The 15,791-nt window shown below is 38.3% G+C and overlaps 1 protein-coding gene across 1 annotated transcript in view; it reads right to left on the reverse strand.

Moving 5' to 3' along the window:
• Nucleotides 1-15,791, reverse strand: part of CFAP58 (cilia and flagella associated protein 58) — a 59,291-nt gene that overhangs the window by 10,320 nt on the left and 33,180 nt on the right. The window contains exon 15 of the mRNA XM_054831161.1: nucleotides 14,059-14,163. Coding sequence (XP_054687136.1) covers nucleotides 14,059-14,163 — 105 coding nt within the window. The remainder of the gene's footprint in view (nucleotides 1-14,058; nucleotides 14,164-15,791) is intronic.

Raw genomic sequence — 15,791 nt, forward strand, 5'->3', positions numbered from 1 at the left:
GTTATTTTGAAGACATAAAATTCTAGGTGTCCAGTCTTCAGGAGCATAAGGAGTCCAGAGTTTCTAGACCTCAGCATTTTCTGAAAACCATGCACTGTAATAGTCACAAGTTGGGACCCAAAAATGGAAGCACTTCAAATCAAAATTACTTTTTTAAGCATTGCCATTAAACTCTAAATATTACTGAGGAAGAGTTCCTTATAAAGGAAGTTGTTCACAGTTTATCTTTGGAAAAATCAAAACCTCCTGAAACTCAGACTGAAGTTCGCATAGTGGCAAAAATTAAATTGAGAATTCATTCTCAGTAGAGAGTTGTTATGTCACTACAAGTGGTTTACCCTACCACCTTCTCTTCCTGAGGAAGCAAGATTTTACTGCAAGTTAAAAAAAACAGCAAAAGAAAAATCTGCCTTGTCAAAATCTGGCTGGTCAGTATTAACATTCCACCCCTGAATGTCTCACAGATTTGTATTTTGGAAGAGTGTAACAGTAATTTGGATAAATATGGAGCAGTTGATGGATTGAAGGTCTTATGTGCAATTGTTTTCCAATTTATTTCTCTCCTAACCCTCTACAAGGGCCAACCAAGCTCTTCAAACATTGTGCAATGGTGTGTATAATAACCCCATTTAGAGACAAAGCATGCAATTCTATTATAAGGAGAATCTATCTTATGCAACAGAGACTCGTTAGCTGTCCGATGTATATTGTCTCCATAATCCAACAGAGGCAGAACCAGCTGTCTTATAATGCATATCCTGTCCTTCCTTGCTAAGCACTGTCCATCTCTTTTACATCTAGTCAATTAATTTGTCACTGGGTTACAAGCACCATATGTCAGCAAAACATTAAAAGAAAATCCTGGATACTCCTTTCCTCATCAGCAAAACTTTATATTTACAGGTTGGCATTTCTATAATTTCTGACATTTTATCTCAGGATGAAAAACAAAACAAAACAAAACAAAAAAATGCCAACAATTAATTTAAATTAATTTAAAAACAGCAACCACTAGAGTAAATCTAAGTCAGTCACAAGGTACATGTGATGCTACCACGAAAAATGCATTGCTTACAGCAGGTACTTTTATCTCTACACGTAAGAAATCAGGAATGCCCAAGAAAAAAAAAATCAGCACAAAATAATAAAGAAAAAAATTGGCTTCTACAATACTCTAGCTACATTCAAAGGACAGGCAAGCTGTGTAATGTGTATTATATGCAGATATCTTATAAACAGCCAGCTATCAGATACAGCATAGAACATGTAGAAAGACCTGCAGGGTTGTCTGATGTGTGAGTTGTATTCAAAGTAGCTTTCAGTTGTACTGCATAAAATAATACCCCCAGAAGACGGATCTAGGTTGCTTTTTGTTTTGGAAACAAGTAAAATGCTTGTGCATTCCTTAAAATGCCTGAGAACCCAATGGAGCTGATTGGAGAGAAGGTATCCTGACACTGACAAGAAAATCATAAGTCAGCAATGATGATCAGCGGAGTAGCACTAATTCAAAAACAAGAGGGTAAGCTGATCTGTTTGGTGCCTGTTGGAAAGCAGTTACCACTGTTTTGTCCAAAGAAGTAGTTAGTAAACTCCATTTACTTCTGTTGATGGCTGCGCAGATGATGTTGGAGAAAAAGCTACCCGAAATCCTACACCCATTGGGCAGGAATAAGTCAATCCATTGCAGCATGTGTAAGATGGGTTTCTCTGGCTTGTCCCAAACTGCCACAACTCACACTCCCCTCCGTCCCCATGCCACGCTGCAATCACAACATACATCTTGCCAGAGTTATGTGTTCTTGAGATGAAAAGAACTTAAAGTCACAAACATGCTGTGAGGCACTACTGTTCTTGAGGAGGTGAAGGACAATCCATTAGATCTCTCTGTAACTCCATCCTTTTAAGCTTTCAGTGGTAAGAGCAATGCACATGTCTTCAGATCAGGTCTAGGCCAATACCAAAGCTTTTTATATGATTCTTCCCATGGCAAAATTCTCATGGAATTCAGCAGGTGTTTGACTGTAGGACTGAGCCCATAATGTCAACAAGCTTCATTGGTTTATGGCATAAACTAAACCAAGCCAATGGTGGAGAGATGAGGGTACATTCATTTTGTGTATGTAGGGCACACTGGGAGACTCAGATTGAGGGTTACAGTCAAATTTCAGGCATTCCAAAGAGAATTTCAGCGCCTCTGTGAATACCTGTGGTAAAAACTGTGTAAATAAAACTCCACATTATTTTTAGAACAGCCTTTCCTGTCTTAGATTTGTTTTCCAGGGGAGCTTCAAGGAGCCCACAGATCTGCCTTTAGGTTCACCCATGACAATATGTTTCTGCATCCCTAAGTCTCTCGTCTATTAATTTGGGAGAGGGAGGGGATTGTTGTTTTCCCCTAAATTTAACTAGCTCCTGTCTCAGCCAGAATCCAGAGTTCTGCTTGCTCTACAGCAAATTGAGAAAAAATAATTTTCTTCTGCAGAGGACTGGCAGGTGTTTGGCAAATTTCAGTTGATTCTTCAGGACTCGGTTGTCACAAGTTGGTTCAGTCTACAGCAAGAAGAATCACTTTTGCCAGAACAATCCTACTGCAAAAGCAGCTATTGCTGCTGACCAGCACAGCGCAATTTGCTCGTTGTTCCCTGCCAGAGGGACCATCGGCACCATCAGACACATTCCCAAAATGACACAAAGGCATTTCACTGCTTTGACAAGGAGTGCGAGGTAGTCAGCAATACTGGGACAGACTGATGCACCTGGCATTAGCTCTAAAGATGAGACTCCATTTTATATCATCTTCTCCCTCACTGTGAGACTAGGAAACTCCTGAAATGACCCATCTTGTTAGTTAGCCCAGGGTATCATTCTGAGCCAGAGACGATGGATGACCGTACATTTAATGAAGATGTATTCACAGCAGAAATAGGCCATGAAGTCCCAGCTTCCTCGTTTTTATCAGCTTGTCTTTCCAAGTAGATAATTCAACAAATTTACCTGGCATAGCAGCACACCAACAGCCTTCTCCACCAGACACACAAAAATCCTATTGTACACCAAAAGCTTTCTATCACACAAATTATTAAAAAAACCTACACACAAATCCCAAATCCTTTGGTTCAGAGTAAATTTCATTTATGTTAGCTCAATTACAGGAGGCAGGCGCTAAGGAAAAAAACCCCAACAATATGAAGATGTTGAGCAAAAGTGTACAATGTAGTGTATGGTGGAAAACCCCAAAACATTTAACCTAGCTAAAAATCTTTATTTTAATTAGTAGGGTGGAGAAAGCAACACAGTAACTCTGTAAGCACACTACAGTTCCTCATGGCTTTGGTGAGGAAAACAAGTCAGTCAACGTGCCACAGGGGGGTTCTTGTTTATTGGCATTATAACCAAAATGTCAGCACTATGCTGAACTCCAGAGCCATTTTGTTTACGATGCCACGCAGCAGCAGAGCATCCTTACGGGGCTGTGATCCATTTCAGAAGTGTTAAACAAGACACCGAAATCTGAATTAAATACATATATAGACATACATATCTAGTCAAAGTGATTTTACCTGTATAAGCTGCACACTTATTTGTGTGTATGTGTATACCTAATAGAGTAGCTGTTGGCTCAGGACATCTATGATTAAAAGTTTTATGAGGTGTAGAAAAAATTAGCATACAGTAACCTTCACGAATTTTATAACAATAGAAGAAAGTTGCCTCCAGCACTGTGAGAAATGCGCAGCATAAACTTTCTCAATAAACACTTTTCAAAAGCTCCTGCTCTTTATTGTCTATTCCACATCCATCAGCAAACACCTTTGCAAGTATGCAGTTCCCTACAACAGCTTGTATTTTCATCATCATCTAGACCCTCCTTTAACTGTCCAATGTGAGGTTTTTTATTGGGCAAATTAATTCAGGCTTGAAACCAGGCACTGAAGTCCTCTCACAATGTGGCAACACTAATGCTGCATGTGACGCTTGCGGTTTCCTTGTTAAAATGCTGCCACCAACTTGATGGAAAGGCTGGGATCATTTCCCTGTCTTTGATGAAATTTGCACCACTCTAGATGGAGTTAAATTAAACCTGTCTTATGACTTATCCCTCTAGTTGATAATGATGCTTCTCAAGAGCAAATCTGTTTCCTTTGGCACAGAGCAGACTGCACCAAATTGACTAGCATTTTCAAAACAGCTTAATGAGAGAGAAAAAAACACCTCGGAGCATCTTCTAAGGTCTTCACCCTTGACTTTTTTTATAACAGTAAGAGCTGAATGCTCCATTATTACCATCTTCCAGAAACAACAAAGTACAAACATTTCCAGCTAAAGTGCAATTGGAACTTATTATTATTTTTATTATTATTGCTAGGTGCTGGTACTATTGCATCTTTCTTAGGAAATGTGTGGGAAAGCAGTGGGTTTTTTTTTCCAACGGACAAGCAAATAGGTGACATATCCTCCTGTCCTTTCAACTCCTGAACTTTAAGACACAAGGAAAAATGTCATGGATGCCTCTTGCTGAAATAACAGCTGCAATTCCCTTTTTACTGTTGACATTACACAAGAGTTTATAAAATCATTAATCAGAGTAGCTCATTTAATCACAGTGTTTATACTTTACATTGCAGAAGATGATCAATTAATTATCCCTTGTTCTTCTATAAGTGCGAACAGGAACACACATGCATGTATATACACACAAAAGAAAAGTGAGCTATTCCTTGAAGGTGAGAATTACCCTTGACACGGCATGGATTGATGTAAACATTCCAGCTATTTCCACAGTGCCTGCAGCTTGACAGTTGGACTGAAGAGAGCTCTAAACAAACCTTTGTTTCATATTCTAGTAGCATTTTTTCTTAAAAGTCTTCTGGAGGAAGGTTGAAACAAATCAGAGGTTGAAACAAATCTTATCAACAAGGAATCTAAATATTCTAAGTGAATAAGTCTACAAAGCAAACAATGGGAAGCCTTTTACTGGCTAATAATACTATATACAGGGTTTCAAGCCCCCCAAAAAGTCTTTTCTTCAAATGTAGACTATTTGACTTAAAACCTCTGTATTTTAATGTCAGTGTAACAGCATGTATTTTACCTATTCAATAGCCATTTAGATTTTTAAAATATCAGATGAATCAAAGGAGAACTATCACAGTTCTGCCTTTAATGATTAGCTGCTCCTGCAGGTGGAGGCTTGGGATAGGGATTCCCAGCAGACCCAGCTTCTGCTCTCACTTCTGACTGATCATCTGACAGATGACCTCGAAGGGTCAGAGAAACTGCAGAGCTGCTTCTAGAAATACCTATCTGTAAGTTACGTGCCTACATCTCTTTAATCACCTGCTTGACTTAGATCTTTAGATTTCCCTGAAAGATGAGAGCACTTAGCTTCAAGTCCTTTGGTGTTCTGGAATTGCTACCTCTGAACAGCTGTCTCAAAGTCAAGCCACCACTTAAACCTACAAACACCCATCTAACAAGGCAGTAAAGCCTACATAGATCTTTCTGACAGGATAGCAGAGTTTCCCTGCATATGCCAAGTACCTCAGGGAAGAAAGAGTGGGTCACACTTGGAACCTATTAAGAAATAGCTGCATCTAGGAATCACGCATAGCAATTCTGAAGTCATGAATGTTTTAATATCTAACCAAAACGATTCTATGGCTTCCTTCAGACTCAGTATAATTAGAGCTGACCCTCTGCTATCCTTTGAGGAGTTCCATTTCAGCTCCCCCTGCCTGTTTCTTAAAATTCAAAGAAATTCAACAGAAACAAGACTAAAGGAAGGGGAAAGAGAGCAAATCCTAATGTTCATGTAATAACGGCTGCTGTGCCCAAGTGTGCCATCCCCTGTTTAAGATTACAGCTGTACCTACTAAGACAGGCATGGGAAGACTTGAGCTCTGGGCTAGAGGATGTGGAGCAACTGGCTGACTGACGCACCCTACTTGGCAGCCTCCCTACGAAGGGTTTGTGGCTCCCATGCACTTGGCAGCTCATGTCTGGCTGTCTCAGAGTGAAGAATGAGGAATGGGGTTCTTTCTACACCTGTTCGTGTCCTCATGTGTCCAATTTTGAGCTACCTTTTTTTAAAAAATACAACACAGTGACTTTAACTGCCTGCCCGTTAACTGCCCCAAAGCAGCCTGCTGCATCTTTCTGCGTGTGTTTTCTCAACAACAGCATCATTCACACACCTGTACAAGTGAAAATAAGTGATCTGAAATAGAGAAAATCTAGTCTGTCTCTGTGGAATGCCTTTTTTTTGGTTGGGTTTTGTTGTTGTTGATGTTGCAACTATTATATGATATAATAATCCATCACTGAATGGGATGCTGTAGATTGTCCATATCTTGCTGCTGAGGGAGGAGCAGAATACCCTTGCTTCAGTGGAAGAATGCTTGCCAAAGGGTACACCTGAATAATGAAGATTTTTCAGCTGGCTCTGGGCCACACTATGTAATATGGGCTTGTGAATGTATTGCTACACTGCTGTTGCACTCCTCAGGTATTCTAACTTCTCTAGCAGCTTCTGAATGGCTGACAGTCAGTATCGGATTGCTAACAGCACTGCAAAGTTTGTGCATTGCAATGTATTCAGTCAGCACAGCGAAGCATTTACTTTCCCTTAACAAGATAACTGGTTGATTAATATACTTTACCCTGGGGTGCACAGCAGATTTATTTCCTTCCCAGATACATGCTGAATACAGGAATGAGGAGTAAACAAGTTTGTTTTCAGTTATTTGTTATTTACTGGAACAATTCCTGAACTTTTTATTCAAGCTTTATTCTAGCAAACTATCATTGAAGCTAATGGCAATTTTGACTGAGAACTTTAGGAATGGATCATTTTACAAAATATTTTAAGTCTAATGACACAAGGTATCCATGTTCAGGATTTCTGGATTCCAATCAGATATAACGCATTTGAATAAAATACCTTGGTGATCACTGTTTCTGCTTTTCTGATGCAGATTGCAGATAACAGTGATGTGCCTTGGGTATTTATATAGCCTCCTTTCAGTATCTGAATGCTGTTAAATCTTTTTTGTTTTGTTTATGAGTGCAATGTAGTTCCACAAAGATTCAGTAAAAATTCAACTCTTCCACTAAGAAAATTCTTCAGCAAAAATGTTTTGTGTGATCACTAAGTAATCTGCTTTGCTTCCTATTTCTCAGTGTCAGAAATATTTGCACTAGCTTTATTGGAAAATTATTTTCTTATCCTAAAGAGCAGTTGATTATCTTTACCTGATGAAATTAAAGTGATCAGCACCTTTCCTGCCTGTTTTTCAAAACCCTGTTTAAACAAACAAACCCTAAACAAAAAAACCAAAAAGGCTATTTTCCTGGGAAGACTTGATTCTCTTCCATTTGAATCGCAACATATGTGGGAGGAGGGAAAGAACGTAAATGTCAGTGTGTTTTTAAGAGCAGTTTATCATGCTGTAAGTTTCTATAGCATAGAATATCGTCTAATTCTAGATGGACTGAGATTAGAAGGGCTAAAATAAACTAATGCACGAAGAAGCGTATTCAAAATACACAGAAATAGAAATCAATTCCTTTCTGAGGAGAGCTAGGGCAAGAACTAAACATCCCTCAAATTCCTATTGACATTTTAAGGCTTACACCAAACTTTCAGGCAGATATGTAGACCCTCAACAGACCTTCACCCAGGTGACTCTTATGTTTCCTGTTTATGAGATGTGATCACTCATCACAGGATTACATATGAGCCCAAGTAAGTTGCACCAAGAATTAACACAATGATTCCACAATTTTCTCTGTGTGACTGGTTCTGCCCGACTCACAGAACTCTACTGGATACACAATCAGTTGTAAAAATATAAATAATTAAATTAATTAGAAAAATAATATCAGTGGCAGAACAAAAGGCACTAGAGAAATTCTAATTGTATGGAAAAATCATCACGCCAGGCATAGATCCACTAAAAGACACTAATCCTTTAATTTAACACCAATACTAAAATAGAAAACATTTCCACTTACAGTCAAAGTTAAAGTCCCCAGTTGAAGCCCTAGTTCAGCAATGAACATTTCAAGCACAACAAAAGGAAAATATAAGGACAGCCCAAAAAAGAAAGAACCTGAAAAAAGTCATCCTGAAGGATGATTCGATGCATTAAGTACCTCCATATGTCACTTCATACTGCATTGGAGACTCCAGTTCAAATCAGATTCAAGGCACTGGACTAAAATTAATTTGATGGCACTAACTCAGCAGACTGTTGTGCATCAAAATATTGTGTTGATAATTAGATATTTTTTGTTCATCACTAGTTAGAACTGGGTTACAGTCAGAGTTCATGGGAATACATTATTTCTTCATTTGAAAAAAGAACAGAGATTCTCTTCGGAGTCCAATTCTAAATCAAGGCAATTCTTATAGTGTGCCTTTGACACACCAGTGTCCAGTTCTGCATGGCACAGGGGAAGTATACTTTTTTTTTTTATTATTCATACCCAACTGAAAGCGAAAAAGTAAATGTTGGGCCTGAGTCTTTACTGTATTCCTCATTTCTACATTCTAATATAAATCCATTTAAATTCTGGCCACCAACTTAAAAACTGGAGTCAAACTCAAAAACCACACTCCACCAGGTACTGTTTTCTCTCTCTACTCTTCCTTAAGATATATAACAACACTTCAGTTTTTGTGAGGACAGGAGAGCATTTTTCTACTCCCTTTTTTTTTCCTCCATGTCAGGAACCATTTGATCCATGGTTAGAAGAAGTTTTGCCAGCTTAGCTTTCTCAGATAGTGGTGCAATTTCTTTGTGCTGACATGGCTATGCCAGCTACTGGCTACACAATTAAATGCAATTATACTGGCAAGAAAGTCTTCTGCCATTCAAGAACTGGTATAGCTAAATCAGAAAAGTTACTTTTTTGCCAGTAGGAATGGTACTTTTAAGCACAGAAAAGGCTTAAAGCTCAATATACTCACCCCTTTAATTGAGGGCTAAGAGAACTGCTAGCTTCAGCCACAAGATAGTGCATTAATCCAGTGCTTCCAGAGGGAGTCAAATCCTCCAGGAAATAGAGACAGAAAAAAGCCAAGTCCTAGTAAAGTATAAAAAGCCAAAAACAAAGTTTCCCTTTTCATTTTTGGATGGAAAAATCCCTTCAAAAGGCTGACTTTATATATAAATGATAAAGGTGCAGTAAAGAAAGGATTGTATTTTGGCAGTAGATTTTGCAGTTCACCTGTAAGTTTCAGTGCGCACAAAGCACACTCCCAAACTACCTCTGCTAAAATCTCTCTAAAGGCAAGATGACAGAGAAACAATAATGGGCAGGTCAAAAGAGACTCTTAGGGATTCTACAGTCATTAGTTTCCTGAAGTGAATTGCAGTTATTTTTATGAAAATAGACAATTCTGCCAAAAAAAATCCCCAACTCAGACTACCTGACGTGTAACAGGTTTAGTCTCAAATCCAAGCAGAATCTATACTTGGCACTGAAAATATATAAATGCCAAATTTGAGAAGGTAAAGTAAATCTCAGCCATTTTAAAGATGTACGGATAATAGCTAAAATAAAACTGAACTGGGCCTTAAGAATACCAAAATAAAGGCAGGTAAAAAGAGTGTATTCTCCTATTTTCCCTAGCAGGCTGTCCAATGAGCAAATCTTACTCGGCACTTGAGCACACTTTTCTGCGTTACGTGCTGTATAATGGAAGCTACGTGAGCACTGTGAGTACAATGAAGAACCTAGCAGAAGCATGCTTCATGAAACTGCCAAGCTAGGGAGAGAAATGATTTTCAAGAGGACTGGGCTCTCATGAACGAGGCTGAAAAAAATTATATAAGATTGAAAGGAAAAGGCATTTTAGATAATAAATGGGCAGAAAAATTTTGTATAACATATACATGGAAGCAAATCCCAAAGCTCCTATATTAGCTGGGAGAAAACTTTGATTTCAGTAGCTGCCAGCCTGCATAAACGCATATGGTAACACACTGTTCTAAAGCAGATTTCTTTATGAAACTATAGTACCAGCTCTGAGAAATAAAGATGGTTATGTATATATTCAGACACTATAGCAACAAGAACCTCAAAATGGATAGAACAGCTCTACTACCAAGTTAGCACAAATGAAATAAAACATCTGCCTATTTTGAGTGTTTAGCTAGCTATTGTTACTACTGAATTGAGTCATGTCTCTAATACATTCATTCACAAACCACTATAAGAGTGGCAATTATTTTATTCCCTTTTTACTTGATGTGAAGCATGCAAAAGCTAAGTAACCTGCCCAAGGTCACAGAGAAAGTCCCTTTCATTTTCTTCTCCCTGTATCTTACAATACCTGAAATGAAACTCTGATTTATACTGGAGACAGCAGCATCCCCTCTGCTCCTCCTACTCTCTGTCAGCGGGACCATCAGTTCTTTGGGGGGATTGAAACTTAGCTCAAAACTTGGCTCAATACAAGGACGTGTGGGTGTTATCTGGCTGTAATCTCTGAGTCAGATATATGAGCTAATCATGCCTTTTGCCCTTGCAGTGTTTGAAACTATGAGCTCAAGATGCTAATAGCCTGGCAGCATCGCATTCTGACTGCCCAGTCCTGGTCTTTGATAACAACTTAAACCAATAGCGATTAAACATATATATACACAGATGAATAATACTTTCACTACTACATGCAAGGCTTAAATGCCTTTGCCTCCCTCCACAAAATCTTGGTTGCACATCTCTCTTTTACATTTACAAACAATCTTCTGAAATGACTGACAATGGAGGTAACTGACATATAATATGAATCTTCCCACTGTTATCCATTCCAAGACGTGCAGCTGAATAAAATTCCGCTCAGTCAGACATAAAATCAAATTACAGGAGTTCACTCTGAAGAGAAAGAACTAAATTTGAAACAAATAAAGCAGTGCATAATTCACTGTTAATGGGTAGGTTCCTAAACCCACACTAATCATAATCCTAACAAGGTAATACATCACATTGCGAGTTTACCACATCGCTCTTCAGTATGCAGTAGAGCTTCAGTCACGTGAGAGACTTGCCCCACATACAATGTGAGGAAGTATTTTTTTTGCAGTAGGGATTTGTTCAGCAGAGCACTTCTCTTTATTAATAATTATACCTTATGGCTATACAACACATTCTGCTCATACCACATGTGTTCACAAAGACCTTCACCCATCATTGAAATCCCTTGGTTAACACACAACATATTTCTCCACAAAGCCCTGCAGTATTGCTCAACGGTTTAGAAAAGAACCAAAAAATGCTGTATCTTTCAACTGCACAAATTCAGAAGGAAGGTGATGACTCAAACATGGAAGTTGGCTAACTCTGAAGAAACATTTCCTATGTTTGGCAAAAATGCCATTGGAATACTTATGGTCCATAAGTATTCAAGATGTTGGGTTTGGATCTGATTTTCAAGACAGCATTTTTCATCAGCACAGCTGCTCACAACTGTGAGAATGCCCAAGTTAAAGGAGAAAGTATGACCACCTGCTTTGTGGCTAATCTTCAAAGTCTCAGGATGCACACCAAATAGCTGTAGACAAGAGCTGGTAGGTTATAACCTAAGATGCTGTGGCTACAGGGCACAAATAAATCAGAAATGAGAAAAGAGTTTAATAATGTCTACAACATGCAACATCTTTCGACACCTTTATTAAAGCATTCAACTCTGAAAAGTCACCCTAAAAAACCCAACATTCATCATGTTGCATATTCAATACCTCTCAGTAAATGTCTGATACAAAAATTGTGCCCTGCTGACAGGTTAAGAAAGATATTTTTTGTATGGAATTTTACAGTCAAGCTGAGTTCTTCCTGTACTGTCAGTAATCAAAATTTTCTGACTGAAATGTAGCGAATCATTCTTTTAATCACATAGCATGGACTGTAGCATGCTTTTACAGCTGCATCATTTTTAAAGAACTAACAGGTGAGAAATAGTGAAAAAGCTAACAAAAAGGATATGATCAAATACACATCAGGAGCAGGTAAAGTAAGCAGATGCTTTTCTACATGAATCTATATACTGTGATCCTTACTTAGCAAAAATTTCCATTTATATATCCAGCTCATCCTGAAACACTGTTCCCTACATAAAACAGCTTTTATTTAAAAGACCATTTGCAAAAAAAAAAAAAAAAAGTAACAATCAGAAGACAGAACTACAGTGTATACCATACAAATTGAATTATTTTTTCCTTATACAAACATTATGGCTCTGCATAAGGATGCAGCAAGGTGAATACCCTACAAATCAAACTGCAGGTTGCTGACACTGGGCTCAACCATTTCCAGACATGGGTTATTTCTAAATTCCAAAGGTGTTTTTAACACTAAATATTCAATCCACATAGTTTTTTGTACTCCGTTTTATTACTACACTTTGATGTGAGGGAATTTAAGTTACATAATATGCACACACAGAAATCATAGACACAGACACTCACAAGCTTCACCTTCAACAAATATTCTATTTGCCAGCATGATGGCCATGCACGCATAAAACCAGTTATGTATGGCAAGCAAGAGAAGATCTTTTTAAACCATATACAGAATGTGGAGTGTGGTATTTTTGGCCTTTTATTTACCATCAATCTCACTGAAGGAGACCTTCATTTCAGCATTGTTGCACAGGAAATTGGTACCGGAATTAAGAACGCAAAGGATCTCATTAACAATTCTAGATATAATAATTATATTTCATATGGCCAAACTGACTTAAATCTTGGAAAATAATATAAGAATGTAGAGTTGCCACAGAAGGACTGCTGCATAGACAGAAAGATTGTGCCAATGGCTAGTAGAGTAATGTAGGCTCAAATACCTATTATTTCAAAAATTTTCTTAGACAGGCAACTTAGTACCTCTGTATGTCAGTTCTTCACTTTTAAATCAGGATAACAGCTAAATGGGAGCACACTAAGGGTAAGGCAAGATATGCAGTAGAGACTATGTCAAAACCTAACAGAACTGGGTTTGTGCATGGGTAAAGCACAGCAAATTTGAAGCTATTTTTGCTACATTTTATTTAAGCTAACAAACTATTTCACTGACAGCATTTCAGTGCTATGCAACAAAGATTACATTTTTTCAAGCAAAGGCATAATACACCATACATTACCTTCAAATGAAATTGCAGATCTACTTTTTCCTATGAAAAAATAAAGACATACAAACCCTGCCTTGATAATAGCTGCTTAGCTTCTCAAGACAGAAGGAGCTTCAGGTCACATTCTACTCTCCGTTAAGTGATACCAAACACAGGCATCAAGACTATTAGGATATTTAAGACCAAGATGTTAAAATCATACCTAGAGCTGGCAAGCTGTAACTATCCCTACAGTCACCAGAGAGGAGACAAATTTCCCAGTTTTACACCGATGGCTGAAGCCCAAAGACAGTCCTTTTTTGTTATATTCGATAGCAATGTTTGCACTACAGGAATTTAGTCTATCCTTGATTCTACAACGTAAATCTTGTTGGTATCACTGGGGTTAAGGGACATCTGATACAGTTAAAAAAAGATAAGCTATCACAAAAATTACTTTTCGGCAAAGTTCAGCACAAAGACCTTGAAGTCAAATATGGCCCAGGCAGCAACATATCTAAATCACACAAACTCTGTAGGATTCCTTCTGCCAAAAGCCAAGCTAAGCACAAATGGAATAAACCAAGATTTTCCTTCATGTCCTGGTCACACCAGGCATGTTTAAAAGGACAAAAAAGCCTTTCCAAAACTGACACTGACTTGAAGACTAATCTATGACATGAATAAACTAAAGCAAACCTTTAATTTTATTTTCCAGAGTTGTCCAGGTATCAGTAACCAGGATATAAAAATCAACTAATCAGATGCTATTTGTTCTCTTTCAGTGAGTCAGTGCTGCCATCTAAAGCTATCTAAGGGGCATGCAAAAGAAATTCAAAGTCATACATCTAAATAACATTCAGGAAGCACATCTGAGCAGACAAAGAATGCAGAGTAAGTCGAATATGTTAATAAGACACAACAAAATAATGGTGCTGCAGTACCTGAAGGAGCAATTCTTTCTCTATCACTTCACCTGTCTTGCCGATAAGCTGCTTCTGTAGTCTCTGTATTTTCTGAATCAGCTCATAGGTACTTGGGTCACTGGCCTAGACAAAAGCAAAGCAGCCTCAAAAATTATACATTACAACAAGTTAGTGTTTCTTGTTTGCAAATGAAACTCTTAATATCTAAGTGTCAAAAAGTGACAAATATAAAATGGGGGATGGGGTCAGAAGCGTTGGGGTTTTTTTAAATGGCATTTGTACAAGCAGTCCTGAAACTGGAATCTCTGCTTCTTGAAGATCAGTTGGAGCACGTTCATGTTTAACACTATTACCCTCGTCAATCCTCCTCAGAACAACTAATATAAATAGGAGTCCTTCAGAGCTTAACCCCCAACCAAAGCAGCGCAAGTACTTCCCACTGTTTTCAGAATTTCAAACCATGTCAATTAAGTTTTGAGGAGAGGAAGATTTCTATCTTGAACAAAAGAAAATGTAACTGCAGTATAGTCTTTTGAAACAGATTGAGAAGTTAAGACCAGGACCTAGTAAATGTCTCTCCTTCTTCCCTTTTTATTCTTTTGTCACAGACTGCATGTAGAGGAAGCTCTAAGGAGCAAACAAAGGAGCAGCCAGCAAAGCTTACTTTGCTACCACTTCATATCTTCTTGTTGGATCCTTTAATATGGAGCAAACTCTGACTGAAGCTTTTCCCCACTCAGGGATTCACAACACCTCTCTCCCACGTGGTTTCTCTTCTCTCATGTGGTGTCTCTGGTGGCTTATAAGGATTAAATTCACGCTGCAGTAAAGGCTCCAATAAAGTCTCACTCCATGCATATTTGCTTGAGCTTATAAGGAACTTGGTATCTCACAGCTCTTAATCCTTTGTCTGATTTTATCTAAATTTACTAATCAATTCAAGTGTAACTGGGACACTAACACAGATATGCATGCAGTGCTCACAACACAACATCATTTCCTGAGAAACCAGGCTAAAAAGTAGTGCAGTCCCCATGACCCACTCAGCACTGCCCAATCAAGGTGCCAATTTGTGACAAGTGTAGTGATATGAAGGTGTTTGTTCATTAGGAATTGAACCAAAACCCCATCAGGATTATTTCATACGGATCTTGCCATCTGCTGGCCTTTCTGTGTTCCAAATACAAACCAGTGACCTAGAATGGAAGGATGTCATTTCCCATTATCAGTCTATTCATACATTCGTTTTCCCAACACTGGATGTTTTGACTGGCCTGATTTTCCTTTGTTACAATGTGCTGCTGGAGATAGTGTCTAGATGTCTTTAACCTAGTTCAGCATCCTCTATTTTATCTCCTTTCCATGAGAAAAGCTAAACACACAGTTCCGCTTTAAGCTCAGCATGGAAAGATCAGAAAATATCATGCTCGTAAGCACAGTCAAAATATTCAGCTCTGCTGCTGTAGGGACAAGCATATTACTGCTCATTATTAGAGCAGCTAAGCAACCTAGGCTGGCATCAGATCAGAGACACATGCAACAGAGAAATGTCAGCTGGCTCTGACTTACTTCGAAAATATCCAGTGATGCCAATTGACGTTCATATATTTGGTCTGTGTTTTACCTTTTTTTTTTTTTATTTTTCCCCTTCATTTTGCAGGTTCAAATAGTGTGAAAATTTAGATTTGCTGTTTATGTAACAGTTGAACTCACATTACCTGGAATGGCTATCTTTGGGAGCCCACCAGTGT

This window comes from Grus americana, chromosome 7 (genome assembly GCF_028858705.1).
Source record: "Grus americana isolate bGruAme1 chromosome 7, bGruAme1.mat, whole genome shotgun sequence".
NCBI lineage: Eukaryota > Metazoa > Chordata > Aves > Gruiformes > Gruidae > Grus > Grus americana.